The sequence below is a fragment of the Trachurus japonicus genome, chromosome 20, assembly GCF_045865225.1.
Source record: "Trachurus japonicus isolate A0001 chromosome 20, Traja_1.0".
In the NCBI taxonomy this organism is placed as follows: Eukaryota; Metazoa; Chordata; class Actinopteri; order Carangiformes; family Carangidae; genus Trachurus; species Trachurus japonicus.
The window spans coordinates 15,197,245-15,214,239 of NC_140926.1; the positions used below are offsets into that span (position 1 = coordinate 15,197,245).

The 16,995-nt window shown below is 42.6% G+C and overlaps 1 protein-coding gene across 2 annotated transcripts; it reads left to right on the top strand.

The window, feature by feature from the left end:
* Positions 1-12,059: 12,059 nt before the first annotated feature.
* Positions 12,060-16,311, top strand: LOC146966679 (phospholipid scramblase 1). 2 transcript variants are annotated; one of them, XM_085763406.1, is made up of 7 exons: positions 12,060-12,198; positions 12,897-12,986; positions 14,092-14,134; positions 14,236-14,456; positions 14,636-14,797; positions 15,303-15,464; positions 15,956-16,311. In XM_085763406.1, the coding sequence occupies exons 1-7, from the start codon at positions 12,091-12,093 to the stop codon at positions 15,986-15,988; spliced, it is 819 nt and encodes a 272-aa protein (XP_085619532.1). In that variant the 5' UTR covers positions 12,060-12,090; the 3' UTR covers positions 15,989-16,311. The 2 variants fall into 2 exon arrangements, with proteins under 2 accessions (XP_085619532.1, XP_085619534.1); XM_085763408.1 differs by lacking the exon at positions 12,060-12,198 and adding an exon at positions 12,222-12,335.
* The last annotated feature ends 684 nt before the right edge of the window (positions 16,312-16,995 follow it).

Below are 16,995 nucleotides of genomic sequence, written 5' to 3' on the forward strand. Positions count from 1 at the left end.
TTAACTTAACTTGTGTACGCGCGGTTGTCTGTTGATGTGTGTGCTTCTTAATGTATGTCTGTGTGTTTGTTAGCCCCGCAGCATTTTTAGCTTACTGGCAACTCTCGACAAGTGACAGCATGGTGGAAATGCCGCATCCCAGCGTCGGGCTGATTTGTGTATATTGCAGTAATTGCTCTGCAGAACTAGAAACTTATTCGCACAGTCAAAATCAAACACGAAATGGAAAAATAAGCTTCTGCTCTGTATTGATCTTAACTTTTTTTTTTTTTTTCCCTCTTCGCCATAACACCTTGTAACCTCTATATTCCTCCAACTGTTGGGAGCATATCCAAGCACTGACCAAACACAACATTAACAGTTTGCAAACATTGTCTGATTCCTCAGAAGGCCTTTGCCACGCAGCAACGGGGGTCTGAGAACAGCAGGTGATTTGGCCAATTAGATGAGGCGGTGATTTAGGTGGCCAGATTGGGAGAGTCACTGTTGGCTGCTGGCCAGGACTCCGAGGGTTGCCACCCCTGATCCTGAAGAAGCTATGCCACAAGTTCCTAAATGACCACAGCGAGGGGAGAGGAGGGAACCAACATCTGAGGACCGGGGCTGCACTCCATTTTACAAAATATTAGCTTCTTGGACTCAGCGATGCCTGAAGGGGCAGGCAAGTTGGGATTGTTTTTATTACTGGACCATAGTTGTTGTTGTTTTTTTCAATTAGACAACGAAAATGGTGTAAAAATGCAGTTTCCGGATGATATTAAACACATAAAGGCTTTAAATCCTCACTTTTAGACGCTGTAACCAGCTAATGTTTAGCAATTCTGCTTGATAAATGACTGGCTAATTAACCGATTACCAAAACCGCTGGTGATAAATTTATTTTTCATCACACTTTAACCCCTCCACTAATCACCTAAGTACTAAATCCTGCAAATTTAAACAGACAAGGAAATAATATTCTCGTGGGACAGAACATTCCCATAACCGTTCTTATTTTATCCCGGTGGTGAAAACTCTGATGAAAGGTGCCATTGTTTACCACGGATGGGTCAGAGCTACGAGTCAGGACTGCGGCTGCAGTGTAACAGATCGCTGCCGACCTCCCACTGTACGGGAGAAGCACAATTACCTGTTCTTGTCGAGCCACACAGGCCCTGTCAGCGGCGCCTCGTGCATAATACATACCTGACATTCTGCTAACGTTACCTGCCACATGTAACCAGTCACACTGTAAAAGGTGTTTGTCTGCTCCCCCGCCACTCCAAATGCTAGATATTTAAAATTAATGGCTGTGATTAAGATACTTTAAAACCCGCAAATGGTATATTTAAATATTAAGTCACATGTAATTAAGCAGGGAGAAATATTCATCCCCACTGTTAGGGCAATTATAACAATTTCCATCAAGGGATTTCTCAGCTTGACTTTTGTTCTGAGCAATAGTGATTAACATTATGGTTAATTGAAGTCATTTTCTAAGACTTGGGGTATTTCTTATTCCCTGGTCTTAAAAAGAAAAAAAAGGAAGCTGGACAGAGCAGAGGCAGCAGGCCTGTTGTAGAGTCTTAACGACATCTCGGTTCCTTCCTGTGAGCAGATTTAACTGAGTCTAGGGGGGTCGCCCCCAGGTGGCTGAGGAGGTCAGTCTCCCCTGTGGCAGCGGTGAATCAGTGGACAGTCGGAGATGAGGGCTCAGTGGGGAAACACCGCTCGGGTTAGCAGCCATTTCCTTACTTCACTCAGGACGGGGAAATAAATAAATAAATTCCCTGGTGTGATGTCCACCTTGTCGGGTGATAATACGCTTGTTATAACTCGACATGTAATGTTTTTCTCCTCATCAGACCCTCCCATTAAAACCGTCAGTGATCAAGCTATTAACTGAGCAGTCGGTGACAATTAACACTGGATACTTTAACTACGTACAGTGGAACGGCTGTGATAGCTTCAAGTCCCCCCCTCTCCGGACTCCAATGTGCTTTGCTTATTTCACTTGGTTGTTTGACCTTCACTGCTCAAGAGGGGAAATGATGTACGTTCAGAGTTTGAAGGCCGGTTTCACATTCAAGAGGTAAAACGTCTCAGTTTCACTCTCAGTGTTAGGCAGGAACGTGATTTTGTGACATCCCAAACGCACGGTATGCAACGTACACACAGTGTCATGAGGGAGAATGGTCGTTACAGTGAAGTAGGAGTCATAAATGTGTATCGTATAGTAGATAAACTTTTGAAATGTTAGATGTCAGCATATTCTTAGATTTAGTATTGTTGAAAAAGGATGAAGAAGCAAGTTTTTTTCTTAAATGGGGTAACATGGACACTTTTTGTGGAGAAACCTAAAAATGATCGTTCAAAGGTGATTATTTTCATACATGTTGAGGGGATCTTTAACTTCAGACCATAAAGTTCTTGCGACAAGAAGAAAATGCCACTTTCATACTTCACAATGAGTTTGTCCAATGCCTTGTGTGGTAACTGCCAATGATGAGCCAGACCATGTTTGAATGGTGAAGTGGTTCAGTAAGTCACATATGTAACTGAGGCCCAATCCAACAAACTGTTTCACCTCCATTGTTTGTCAATGGCCAACACTGATATTTCCAGCGCTCTAAACCTGTTGCCATGATAATTTGATGATGTGCCCCAATATACGCTAATTGCTCTTGTACAGAAAGCGTGAAGTCCAAGCGTGGCCCCTCTACTAGGATGCTCAAATCAAGACGTAATTGTCCCCCCCAGCAGTCATGCCAGACAGTACAACTCCATTTCCAAATCCGTCTCACTGTAAGTAATACGCCTGCATACTGTCACCAGTGACACGGGCCTCTTCTCTGCGGCGCCGTGACCCGTTTTAAAGATCAACGCCAGCCCATGAGCACGCAGCCAGCAGTTGTCCTCCCTCTGAATGTTATTACAGAGGGAAGCAAGGTCAGATTGCAGAGATGATGATACATGGGAAGCACTTTTGAAATAAGAAAGTCCTCCTTTTTTTTTTTTGCTACTGCATTGCATATTGACCTTGGCATTTCTGACAATAGCATCCATCACACACATGAAACCTTTCCAACAGGCAACACCGGTCTGCTGAGCAGCCAAGTGAATCAGATTAAGGAATAACACCAGTAGATGGATGCCTGACGTCAAAGCGGCGGAGGGATCAACCTCCCCGTACCTCGTGCATTCCACTTCCTCTGCACCGCCCCGCCGCACCGCACCGCACCGCCCCGGCCGGGTCATGTTTCTCTGATTTTGACACGAATGATTAACGGCCGGAGGATTAGTTGTGTTCTGGATCGATACTACAGCATTATGTCTGTGATTAATTCAGCGCCGCATCGAGAGGTTGTCGATTCAATCATCCCGCCGAGCAGGGCCCGGCAGTTTGGGAAAAGTTACAGTTGTGCGAAAGTTAAAGTCTATTACACGTGTATAATTTAATCTCTCCCTACATGCTCTTCATAAATTCACTTTGTTTTTTGTTAAACATTATTTTTGTTACAAGTTATTACAATTTACTATGATGTGAAAAACTTGCCTTGTAATAAAGTGAAACTCAGTACCTTTATGGGCTTTCCAGCTAATCACTGCAGGACATCTCTTATAGGGCTAATGAAATACCCAGTCGCTACACAAACCTTGTTTTCAAGTATCTTGTATGGTTTCAATTTTTTTTTCTTTCTTTCTGAATCATTAATGGTCCTATTATTGTAAAAATAAATATAAAAAAGGATCTTGCTGAGATATCATTCATTTTACGGGAGTCCCAAAGTGAGATTCCAGGCTGAGGGGTTGCTTCGCTCCAGGCTTGAAAGCAGCCAGGATTTGATCTCAGTCGTGTTCTGGTTGAGACACACAAGAGCAATGATGACAGTGCATTGAGAGAATCCTTTTACTTTGACATTTCATGTTGTTATTTAAATCAAGAACACATTTTTTTTCCCGGAGATGTCCGCAATAAAAACAAACCATTAGAAGGAAAAACTAAAGGTTTAAAACTGTCATATTTGAAGAGACGTAATTAAAACATTTTGCCGTGATGATGGATGTGGAGAGTGAGCGCTCAGACCTCAGCTGTCTAACAATGCTTCCGTGACACTATTTCTATAATGAATGAGAAAAACATTCTGTTGATGCTCGAGTTTCACAGAGAAATGCAGACTACAACACGGCCAGAGCCTGCTTTGTACAGGGTGCCAGCATGGAAAAAGACATTAACACAGTGCACGTGTGTGTGTGTGTGTAGGTGTGTGCCTGTGCGCATATGTATGTGTGTGTTTCAGAGAAGGGCTGCACTGAAGTACTCAGCTGGGAGCATCCAGTCAGTGACCCCTGTCTTCCCAACTGCGTGGAGAGAACTCTTTAGTGTGTGTGCCTGAGAGTGTGTGTGTGTGGGGAAGAGAGAGAGAGACGGAGAGAGGTGGGGGGGGAGAGAGAGAGAGGGTGTGTTTGCAGGACAGAGAGAGAGAGAGAGCAACACAGAGGTACAGCACAAAGAACAGAGGAGCATTGTGCGGCGCTGAGCCTCCTCAGGTCGGCTGCGACTCCGAGCACGTCGTCCACAGGCTGCAGCTCACGTAGCACGGCCTGAGGAGAAGTCCTGACCCACACTGACCTCTGCACTTTGCACCGACACCGACTCACACAGGGCAAGGTGGCGGCTGCCTCACTGTATCCGTCTGGCCGGGCCGGGATCAACACACCGTCTGCACACAGCACAATCACTACAGACAAGCACTGGTCTCACATTTAACATTCAACACTCATGCACTAATCCTAGCACAGTGAAAATTAAATCATTCGAAATTCATATTAAATTTTTGAATTTAGGATGAATTCATTATTTCAAATTTGAAATAATTAATTCATCCTAAATTTAAAGAATCTTTTTTTTTTAATTAAGGAAAGTAATTTTAGTAAAATATTCAACACTTATAATAATATAATAGTAATAATATTTAAAATATAGAAATACAAAAGTGTAATAAATACATAATCATCAACTTTTACTTTAAGAGATTATTTTCAAATTACACTACATTGCATTACACAACATTAACTGCACTGTCAATGTCTCATTAATTACAATAGCTCTGAGCCTCTGTTTTCCTTACCATTAATAAATGTTGCAACATAACATTTACATGTATTCATCCAGGCAATTACAAAGTAAATACTAATGCAAAAAATGCAAATTTATTAAAAAGGATAAAAAATGTTTAAATTATTTTTTTTAATGCTAAAAATCTATAATACCTGATATCAGTTAAATATTTAACATGATATATGCCAATGTAATCTCATGAAACTAGTTTTCAAAATGAAATCAGGTTTTGACACTCAAACAGATATTTGTCATAAATCTACAAAGGAAAATACACATAAAAAATGAAAATGTAATTTGCACAACAATTTCTCTCCTCCTCCACTGTTACAACCAAATATTTGAAAATAAAAACATCTTCTATTTTTCCTTTTATCAGTCTCAGCGTGATGGTGTTTTCCACAATCAAGTTTTACGGTGTGCCAGCAGGGCAGCGTGTCCGCAGGGACTCTCCGGAGAAAGAGGTGAGTACCAGGTGCTGCGAACCCTCTCACGCTATTACCACCACACTGTCATGGCTCTCTGTCCCATTTTACTTTGCAGCCACCACCCCCTACCCACCCCCCCCCCAACAAGAAAACAGGATGGCACCACAACAGCTGCATGTTCTGCAGCTTTGTCCATTTCTGTAGTCCTCGTGGATTTTTTTTTCCCCTTCTTCTTCCTCTTTTAGTTTTGTGAAATGGAGAACGGCGTGTAGCGCAAAACATGGAGGACTCATTTTGTGCAGGCAACTTGCAGGCATGGAGGCACCAAACTAAAATGGAGAGGGTGATTTCATTTTTTGGAAGGGGGGGGGGGAAACTAAGGCAGTAGTGTAGGGTTGCAAACGTTCTTCTCAAACATGGACTTGGAGCACCCTCTACCCATCACAAGTCAAAATGCAGGCCCAGCCCGGCTCGGCCCCAACGGTCCACACATTACTGTGTCTGTAATTGTCTGGGAGCCGGGGCCTTTGCTCCTGCTCTTCAGAATTTTAACAGAAACCATGAGAGGGGAGGCTTCTTTAAAGGCTTCATCAACTGTGACCAACCACGGTCAGCAGTAACCCATGTTATACAGGCCGCAGTTATGACACCCTCAAAGGGCTGCCCCCGAGGAGGCAGGCGACAGGGAGGGGGGGTACAAGTGGAACAAGGCCTCAGAAGTTTCCCACCTTCCCTTGAACCGCAGCCGCACATACTCGGCAGGAGGTGGACAGGGGCAGCTTTGAAAAATAACACCTTTGTGATCCCCAGTGTTTGGGGATGGATCGTGGTCTGCAGATGGCTCCGGATACTCTCTCTATAGAAGGATGAGAAAGAAAGACACAGAGAGGAGGAGGAGGAGAAACAGACCAGACTATGGTCTCTGTTTTGGGGTTTTTTAAGCTGAGAAAAGTGTTTCTTTCTACAAGTTAAAGGATTAAAACGTCCAAAAACTTTCCAAACATCTCATCTTGACAAACGAGTGTCATGGCAGATTCAAGACTGTGCATCCAGAGATTTAAAATCGTTCAGGAAAGGTTGCAGAGAGAGAGCAGACTCCGGGGCTTAGTTATGCGGAGAACATGTGCAAATGTAATACAGAGGGCAACTCCAAAGATGCTCCACAGTAAGCAGTTTTATGACAAGTCACGATGATGAATATGCGCTGCAATTAAGTTATACCAAAAGTTGCCGTCATTCTGAGAGTTCACACGTGTCCTGCATGTGGCTAGCTAATGGGCGTGAGTGGAAAACTAAGAAGCAGACACAGGAATGGGGCAGCCAACAGAGTTTTGTACAGGGGGGAATAAATTATTACGGGTCCGGCCATGGTGACAGCGTTTTCCCCCCTCAGTCTGGGGGAGGAAAACACTACGTTGAACTTCTAACCCCCGGATTCTGAAATCATTTTTAGCTGCAGCTGACAGTCGGTAACCGGCGCTTGACAGCGAGCTCTCGAAAGGCCGGTGACACTTTCCCGCCGCTCAGCAGGGCCCTCGAACCATCCAACCCCTCTTGTAAAGGTGATCGGCTCTTGTGGCTGTTTTTCTTTCCCTCCTCTTGGCCCCGGCTACGCGACGGAGCAGGTTCGATCCCCTCTCTCCACCTCATTTACATCTTCTCTCCTCCCTTTTCTCTCCTTGTTTTTGGTTGCTAGCATGGCATAAAGATCAAATAATTCAACGGCAAACGTCACAGTATGAAACATCCTCTTTTCAGTGACCAATCCCGGGGCCGATAATAAATATCCGTGTCAGAAAATGGTGGATTTCATTCAAGGAAAATACCCGGGCTGATTTTGGTAACATTACCTGTTTTCTTTTAAACTTTGAATTTCACGTGGGCTCTCGTCTTGGAGGGTTTTCTACCCACAAATTTAAAGTGATGATTGTGTTACAGTGTTCATATAACAACTCGGCTTACAAAGTCAGCGTGAGTGCCAGTCTGGGAGCTCAGTGCAGAAGACAGTGCCTCCTGAAGGCTTGTTTTGCCTCCAAACAGCTGTGGTGCCTCTTTTGTGTTATTTGGAGGGCCTGTTGCCCCTGCTCTATTCAGGGCTTTCACACCAGTCTCACTCACTTCTCACTCCCTGGGTTCCTCCTCACAGGTCATAAATTAAGCAGAGGGAGGGGAGGCTTGAGATCAGAGAAAAAAGATCAGTCAGGGCCTTATTTCAGTTTAGTTGAGTGTTTTTTTTCTTCTTTATATCACATATTCTGCAATATAACAGCACAGAAAGAGTTTCATAAGTTTAACAAGAAATGGTAAAGAAGCAAAAACCTGCTGCTGCTCGGAGGGAGGAATTCAAACCCCGAGACAGACTAGTCTGTGGATTTGTGAGTGAAGCATTTTGGGTTTATCCACTTGGGGCCACACTGCTGTTGACACTATATGTTATTTTAATGAGTGTTGCAGCGTAGTGGTTAATGTGGCCACAGCTCATGGCTCAGAGGTGCTGCGAGACTGTGTGTGTGTGTGTGTGTGTGTGTGTGTCTGTGTGAGAGAGAGAGAGTTGGTGGGGAGTAGGGTGGGGGGGTCACAATATGGTTATGGTGACAAGCGCTGGGATAACTCACGCCGCCTCTCCTGTCAAAACAAAGACTACTTGAAGTGAATGAGGCTGGCAGCGATGTACTTTATGTTCCTGGAGAAGCTTCTAGTGGAACAGACTCTTATTTTTCCGTCTTGTGTTGTGGATCTCATCCTCATTTTCACTATTCACATAAAAAAAAAAAACATTATGATGGACATATTGTATTCAGCAAGGTCACCATATCCAACCCAGCAGTGCATACTGTGACAATGACTTAATGACATTAATAGGGGAAATATTGCACAGTTCAGTGGCTTGTATTGCGTGCTATTATCCTTTTGTGATACAGAGAGATCAAAATTATGAAATATCATGCGACACATGTGGGATCTATTCAGCAGTATCACAAAACTCCCATTGAAAAACGGTTAAATGGCTTTGCATGAGGCTGTGTACGGAACCATATGGACGCCTCCACATCTCCTCATTTCATACATGTTTCTTTTGACATCAATAATGCCTCGGTATCCAGTGGCGTTTGGAACGCATCCAAAACAATTATAAAGTTGCCGTGGAAACTGAGGTCCTGTGCCAGGGTGAGGCATACTGTCTCCGCTCAGATAACCGCATGGAAAGTCACAGCAAACAAAGCACTTGACAGGGGTGCAGAAATGGGAGAAATAAAAGGAGGGAGGGAGGTGTGGGATGGGCAGAGGTGAAGAGACAGAGACGGAATAACAAAAGCGGTGAATTTGGCAAATTTGGACATCCACAGATGATGAAAACATACGCGGCCCATTTGCATTTTTGGGATGTGTGAGTGTGAATTGCAGACATATTGTTGCAATGTGGATATTTATTTTTTTCAAAACAACAACTATTGTGCATATATTACGACAAACAGTCAGATTTATTCCTGTTTTGGTTCAGTTAAAGGTTACCTTTAGGCAGGTGATACTGTGTGTATTTGTGTACATGAATGAGGATTATCATAGCAAGCTAACACACAAGCCCTCAGTGACACACTATTGCAACCGTGTGTGTGTGGAACACTAGGACTGGAGTAATGTATTGTAACCTTATGCTAACCTAATGAACAAGAGGATGAAAGCGGTGTAATGGAGGCATTTTTACATTCATCTTTAGGCTCCTCATTATGCGGCGAATATGACAACCTCGTTAGGAGTGCACGAAAGATTACCCATGCGGGTAAAGAGCACCACCTTAACACACACAAAAAAAACAAAAAAACACAAACCACACAGAAAAATTGTAAAACAGGTAGGGACGTAGAAAGCAGAGAGCGTACAATTGGTACATACACACACATACACACACACATTCAGACCCCTGGTGGGAGTAACTGGGCTCTTGGAGTCAGAAAGACAATCTGACTGGCTTTCAAAGACCCCTGACTGTCTGCTCTGTTGATTCAGATGGGAGCGGAGAACGCCACCATTTCAAAGTCATTGCATTACTTCTTTTTTTTTGTTTTTTTTTGTTTTTGATCTCACTGATGAAGAACATAAGTTTCAGTGCTCTTGTTGGCCAGACAGAATAATAAAATGGGCCCCTGATGCTACCAGCAGTACTGTTTATTTCACATGTGACAGAGTTTCTTTAAAAATGTAAAAATCTATAGGTTTAAAAAAAGTACTAAGAATCAATTTGTTTGTAAAGGAAACAACACCCAACTGATTGTACATGCAGTGTGTTCCCAGCTATTCCAGGTCAGTACAAGCAATCGCTGTAACATGAATCAATTAAAACATGTTTTTAGTTGTCTGTGCCTGAAGTGTCAGCAGATCTGCACGCGAGTCATCATTTGTTCTCATTAGTGTTTCTTGGAGAAATCAGTAGCGCTTGAGGAAATCAGGTAATTTGTATTCGCAAATAAGGATACTCGACCCGACGACGTCACGTCATTTGTAACGGAGCAGCACGTGTGTTTGGGAGTGTATGTCGGTGTGTGATGTGTGTATGTCCGCGCGAGTCTATGTGCCACTATTTTGTTTCACAATGAAAAGGCAAATTCTGCATTAGTCTTAGTAATGGCCATGAGGCCGAGCATCATTAGCTCAACACTGCTCTCCAGTGGATACAAAGTATAATGGCCTGCACATAAAGTTCAAGTGCACATCAGCTGTGTGTGTGCGTGTGTGTTCACATTCAATTCTATTTATATCTTACAACCTACACAGAGCGTGGTATCAACCACAGGCTTCTACCAATACACAAACAACAAGAAATAGTTGTCAAGAAAACAATAATGAAACGTTAATGAGTTTCTTATTGCACGCAAAAAGGTCATAGGTTATAGGTCATCTCATCCACAGGGACTGACCTTTGACATATGTTTATATCTCTGAATAGTAGCTTCTTCGTTAACATGCATGATGACATGATATGGTTCTTTCTCTGCACTGTTGTTATTCATTCATTTAGCAGAGGAATTCATTAGCATGCTATAACTAATACAGTAATTAGATAATTGGCTAAGTAACAGGGTTTTATTAAAAAAAGCAACTCCAAACTGATTGTTTTGTCATTGTCACTAATTCATGATAACAAAATGATACATTCACATTCATCTGCAGGAAGTGACATCATCCCAGTCTTCTGACCTGCATCAACCTTGTGTCTTTTAGTAAAACGAGTACAAAATCAAAATAAATTGAATTACTAGGCTATTTGTTTCTCTGAGTTTACACATTTTCTGCCTTTCCAATCTTTTTCAAAAAGGAAAACAACACTCAACAGTGAGCTACATTCTGCCTGTTTTTCAATGAGCGGGACCTTGATCCATTCAAAAGCATATCCAGAGATCTTTTATCTTCACATTTCTATTGCTTGTGTGTGCAGCTGAGTGAGGGGAGCACAGCTCTGTGGCTACAGCTGCTGAGAATTAGTCTACGACTACATTGTAGCGACGGCACAACTGTGGTGTTTCACCTAACGTGCAATTTGCAAATGTAACACAAGACCTGCTTGACATCCAATAGCTACAACTTTGGAATAGTGCTACTACTACTGGAGCATAGCGTTCATAGCTTTTACCAGGTTGTGACATAATTAACACATACATGAACACATGTATGAATGAATAAAGGCTTTATGTCTGAAAATAAAGCCTTCATTCATTCATTCATTCATTCTTACATGTGTCATTATTTGATGTGTGTTATTATTTATCTAATGTGTTGTTATTAATACCCTATAATCTGCACTGACTCACTCTGAGTGTGGGTTGGTTATTGGGTTATGTGGGTGGACTTTAAGGCTTAAACATCTTGGCTTTGAGGCCTGTTCAACTCTGAGGAGGTTTATCAGTGGGCTGTGATGTATTCAACATTAAGTGGCTTATGACCTACTTGCTGATTACACCGCAACTGACAGTTTTAAACAGTGGTGAGCTTTAGGCCAGGCGATGTTCATTGTCTTACATCATAGTAGCTTCAAATGCCATATGGCCATCGCCCAGCACATGTCCATGTGTAAAAATGGAATGGGAGAATTTAAACTGACAGTAGCCTATCCATGTTATCATAAAATCTAAATCAAACTCAATGTATCTTGATGTTAAGGACAAAAATAACATCAGTTTCCCGAATAGCATAAATAGGCCAGCTTTAGAATATCCTTATATTATAAAGTAGCTATATTTTGAAGAGATGCTTAATGTCACTGTCGGATCCCATTGTGCTGTGCATTGCTTGTCTGTATTAATGGCGACATCTAGAGGACAAACAATACAAATGTGCCCCATTGAAAATATCCACCCCCAATATATATTTAAAACATAATAGATGGCTGCAAAATGATCAAACCTATATCCACTAGCTCTGTATGGAAACCTGTATAATTGACACTTATTTAAACAGATCCTTTCTATTATTGACTTTTCTATTATATGCTATTCTATTCTAGTACAGCCTGGTTTAGTTGGCTCTGTTGTGCTCAGATCTACGCTCCTGTTTTGCCATTGGTGGATGAATATGGGAAGTACGATGACATCGACCAATCAGATCAGAGCTTTATTCCACTGGCTTTGGTTCCGGAGTGGCCTGTTATTATTTGAAGTAGCAGGTGAAATAGCGGTGAGTATTTCTAATTTCGATCCTAAGAGTTACATGTCCCGCTGCTAATATTAAACGTAGCTTATATGTGAGTGTACGTCAGTGTTGGTTGTTAGCAAGTCTCTTTTAGCAACTCGCCGTCTTCTCTGGATGAAAAAGTAGACTGATCATGATCACCCATCGGTGTTCGCTCCCTTTAACCCGCTGATGAAACGTTCACGGGCAGCGAACACCACTCGTTTAAGATAATGAGTCAGAGATGAAATGACCTACATCTTTACACAGGGGCGGCCGAGGTAGTGGGGGCTTAAGGCGTGTTGTTAACAACGCACACACACACACTTACACACACACACTCACTCACGTAGAGAGAGTAAGAGGATTTCTCATGGTGGTGTCTTCCCGTCAGGAGCTCGTCACTTCCAGATAAACCAAGAATAACTGTGTCGCCCACCATGCAGCACCTCCCCCCCGGGCTGTCGACGTGCTGCAGCTCACACACACACGGATTTAGCACACACACGGTGCAGTAGGAGAATATTGTAGTGTTACACACTGTTCGGTTTATTAGACAATATTACGCACAGAGGCAGAGAAAAACTGTATAAACCGCTGTGTGTCTGTAACCGTGATGTCTCCATTTGTTTATGACCGTCGCCTTGACAACCACAAGATGGCGCCATATCTCCGTTTTAAGCTTTCCATCAACTCATCAACAGGTCTCCATGCACTCGGCCAACATGAATATGTATGCAGTGCCCAGCCCGGGAATACCAGGCTGTCCGCCAGGGTTAGAATACCTGACTCAGGTAAGTATCGACATTATGTGTTGTTTTCTTTTAACATTTTAACACTTAACATTTCTGAAACATGTTTTATTTGTATTTATTTATTACTTGAGGTAGCCTAAATATTGAATAGTCCAATAACCACCACTATTCATCACCTATTCAGGGGATAGATTCTTCACATTCACATTGTTTATTATTTATTACTAGGCTACTAAGTGTACAGTATTACCACTAAGCTCAAGGGCAAGTCATTTCCTGAATGAATTATGTATTTATCTTATCTTATCTATCAGTGGTATGAACTACCAGAGGCCCCACAATATTATAACGATACTCAAGTCACACAAGGACACTTTTATTCAGGTTTTAAACATTTCGTGTTATTCTGAGTATTGCTATTGTTACTTTTGCTATTGAGTTTTTTGGGGCTTTTAAGCCTTTAGTTGATAGGATAGTTAGAGAGAGACAGGAAATGGGAAGACAGAGAGGGGGACTGGCATGCAGCAAAGGACTATACAGTAGCCTCTGTGTATGGGGCGCCTGCTCAAACCAGTGAGCTATACGACACCCCCAACATACTGTCACTTTTATTCTTGCAAACTACGACTGTCAAGCAAACAAGACTGACCAACAGTCATAAAAAAGTATGCTTTTCTAATATCAAAAACCAATTCATATTTGTAATTTATATCATAAAAGATCTGACCTTGGTGTCCATGAATCGATACAACATTGCCACACAAAATATTAATATTGATGTCCTGCTATTGTGCATGCTAGCTCCCTGTCACACTGCCAGTTTTTACTGTATGTTTCCCATTCATAAACGATCCAGGTCATGTGTGCAGCAGGAGGGTAGAATGTATCGGCACAGTTTCATGATTGTTTTTCTATGAACATTTTCAGTGTTTAGAAAAAAAGCTACCTCTCTGGAAACCTGACTTTATATACAGTACACATGCTTCCATTTCCATAAGAATGTTCTGATACTATCTGGATGCGATATATATTTATGTTTATGCCAACTTTCTCAACATTGCTCCCCCCTACTGCTGAACTGCTGCCTTTAAAGGAGAGGAAATCCGATTTAAAATCAAATGTATGTGGTTATCTGGTTTTCTAGGTGGACCAGCTACTCATCAAACAGAAAGTCGAGCTTGTTGAAGGTACAGTAAGTCAACATGCTTATAGAGAACACTTCTGCAGCTTGTTTGGTTCCGTGCGGGTGGGTGTGTCATCTTCACACGTGTTGTTCATCTCCACGCAGCCCTTGTGGGTTTTGAAAGCAACAACAAGTACGAAGTGCGCAACTCCGTGGGTCAGAACGTGTTCTACGCCGTCGAAGAGAACGACTGCCTGAGTCGACAGTGCTGCGGCCCCCTGCGCTCCTTCACCATCCACGTCCTCGACAACTTCGGGCAGGAGATCATCACCGTCACCAGGCCGCTGAAGTGCATGTCTTGCTTCTTCCCATGTTGTTTGCAAGAGGTGAGCCAAGGCACAACACGCTCGCCTTGTGTGGATGAAATTACAGAGCTCAGGGTGGCTGTGGCTCAGGATATTGTTTACACCTCACACCTTGTAGTTTTACATGTATTATTGAAACAGCTCCTATTGAGGATGCAAGTACAAATCACACTATGTTCTCTGACAATCCCCTCACTCAGTTGGAGGTGCAGGCTCCCCCTGGTAACACAGTGGGGTACGTTATACAGCAGTGGCACCCGTTCTCCCCGAAATTCATCGTCGCGAACGAACACTGCGAGCCTGTGCTGAAGATCCACGGGCCCTTCTGTGGGTGGAGCTGCCTTCCAGATGTCGACTTTGAGGTGGGTTTATCTAAACACAGAGATCCCATTAAGTTTGGTGAAAACATAACACGACACGGTAACATTCGCTCCTTCTGGGCATTTTTCTTGTAAGGGATCCTCCTCGTGCTCTGGACTGGAGCAGGAAATATGTTTCCAATCAGAGCTGTGGCTGTGGCTCGGATGAAGCCATCGCACAGGGCATGCACTTGTGTGGCACAGTGGTACATTGTTCCATGGCTCAGCTGGTTTTATTAGACTGAGCTGTGAAGGGATCTGGGTCAGTGATACAGACCTTTAACCAGACCCGGAGGAGGTAACTGAAGCATGGTATTACCATCCCGGTGCCTCCTTAGCTGCTTTGAAGTCATTACAGGGGAAGCTGAACTCCAGTTACAGTGGCAGTGGGTAGGAAGATGCAATTGGATGGGATTACGACTCGTACCGTGATCTTCCTCCAATATAACCAAACAATCCTCTCGCAACACATGTCGGCGATTCATCTTCTCTGTCATTCTTTCCTCAGATCTTGACGATGGATGAAGTCAGCAAGATCGGCAAAATCAGCAAGCAATGGACCGGACTTCTGCGGGAAGCGTTCACAGACTCAGACAACTTCGGCATCCAGTTCCCCATGGATCTGGATGTGAGAATGAAGGCCGTGATGATCGGCGCGTGTTTTCTCATCGTAAGTGCAATAACATAACATCACCAACTTGTTAAAACAGTTGCATTGCTGCTTGTAAAGTTATATTTGCGTGCACTTCTCTTTTTATCCAGGATTGTCACAAATTAACTGCAGCCAGAACTGCGGCTATTACAGATGCAGTGACCTCATTTGACCCAGCTTTTACAGGGAATCTGTTTCTCTTCACCAGGAGTCGGAAATTTCATGTACCTACCACTTAATGCACCACTTAGCCTATATTTTGTGGGAAACATGACCTGAAGCCACCCCAATCTCCACAAATGCAAAACAGCTTGACAGAGCTACTTTCTGTCACAGTAGAGTCACAGATGCTAAAAACAAAAAAAAGACCTGCTGCAGTTAATGTAACAGCGGCTTCTCAGTAAATCCTACACCTTGGTTGAGATATTTAAACTGCAGTTAGGCATTAGGTTAATGTCAACTTAATGTGTTAATGTGTAATGAACACTTTCTTCTTGGTTTCTGTGCAGGATTTCATGTTCTTTGAGAGCACTAATAACTAGGAGCCAAATGGGATTTCCATGAGAGCATTCAACATTCCTGGAAGAACAAGGCCACAAAGCCATGATGATCGGGCCCATAAGCCCGATCACAGACTAACAGAGAACAACCTTCAAATGGACAGTTTATAAAGGGAAGCACCAGGAGTTACTCAAGTGTTATCATTTTTTGCATGAACAATGAAATAGAAGGTTTGTTTTAGTCTTAGCTGCTCAGGTTGGTTGTTAAAACACGTCACTGGGCTGTGAGTGTTGTATGTTACTACTGAATAAGAACTTGAATAGAACGATACAATTCAAGTAATCGGAAGGGAATCACTATTACAGGCAAGTGCTATTACTCAGTTTGTGAAAGACGGATCGGTGTCATAATAGTTTGTATGCAAAGGCGGTCAACCTTGTGTAGTTTGGTCGTATTGGTAGTCAAGATGTTTATTTATAGACAACAATATGTTTGTAGCTATATTGTGTGATTTCTGATGGACTCATGTAATATAGTAGAATGTAGTTCAGAAAGTTACTGCCCTTATTTAATTGATTTATTTTATTTGTTGAGCACTTTGTCAAGATAGAGCAACATGTGTGCGCACAGCTTTGTGTATGTTTCTGTGTGCTATGAGTGTACTTCTCTGTGTTAACAGACATAAACTATCACAGGATACAAAGTAATATTTACAATGCCATAATAATTATGCATTGTCAACAATGTAGAGGATTTTTTTTTTGGGGGGGGGGGGGGGCAGACAGGTCACAGCTTGTTAGGCTGTACCAGTCTTGTCCACAAGAGGGAGCTAGCTTGTTGTGTAAGAATAACCCAACACAGCCTGACTGAACAAACTCAATACCTGCTTATGCCATAGGTTTTTATTCCAATATCAGTGTGTGATGAAATGGTTTATTTTTGGACAAACTCAGGTTGAAGTGCATGCTACTGTAATATAGTGTTGGATGCTGCTGGCAACAAGAATTACTCATTTGCGCCTGGTACTATCAATATAGGGATAAAACAT

Coding starts and splice junctions, on each gene's coding strand:
- LOC146966679 (XM_085763406.1), top strand. CDS start 12,091: ATGAATATGGGAAGTACGATGACATCGACCAATCAGATCAGAGCTTTA. Junction 12,987..14,091: donor GGTTAGAATACCTGACTCAG/GTAAGTATCGAC, acceptor CTGGTTTTCTAG/GTGGACCAGCTACTCATCAA. Junction 14,457..14,635: donor TCCCATGTTGTTTGCAAGAG/GTGAGCCAAGGC, acceptor CCCCTCACTCAG/TTGGAGGTGCAGGCTCCCCC.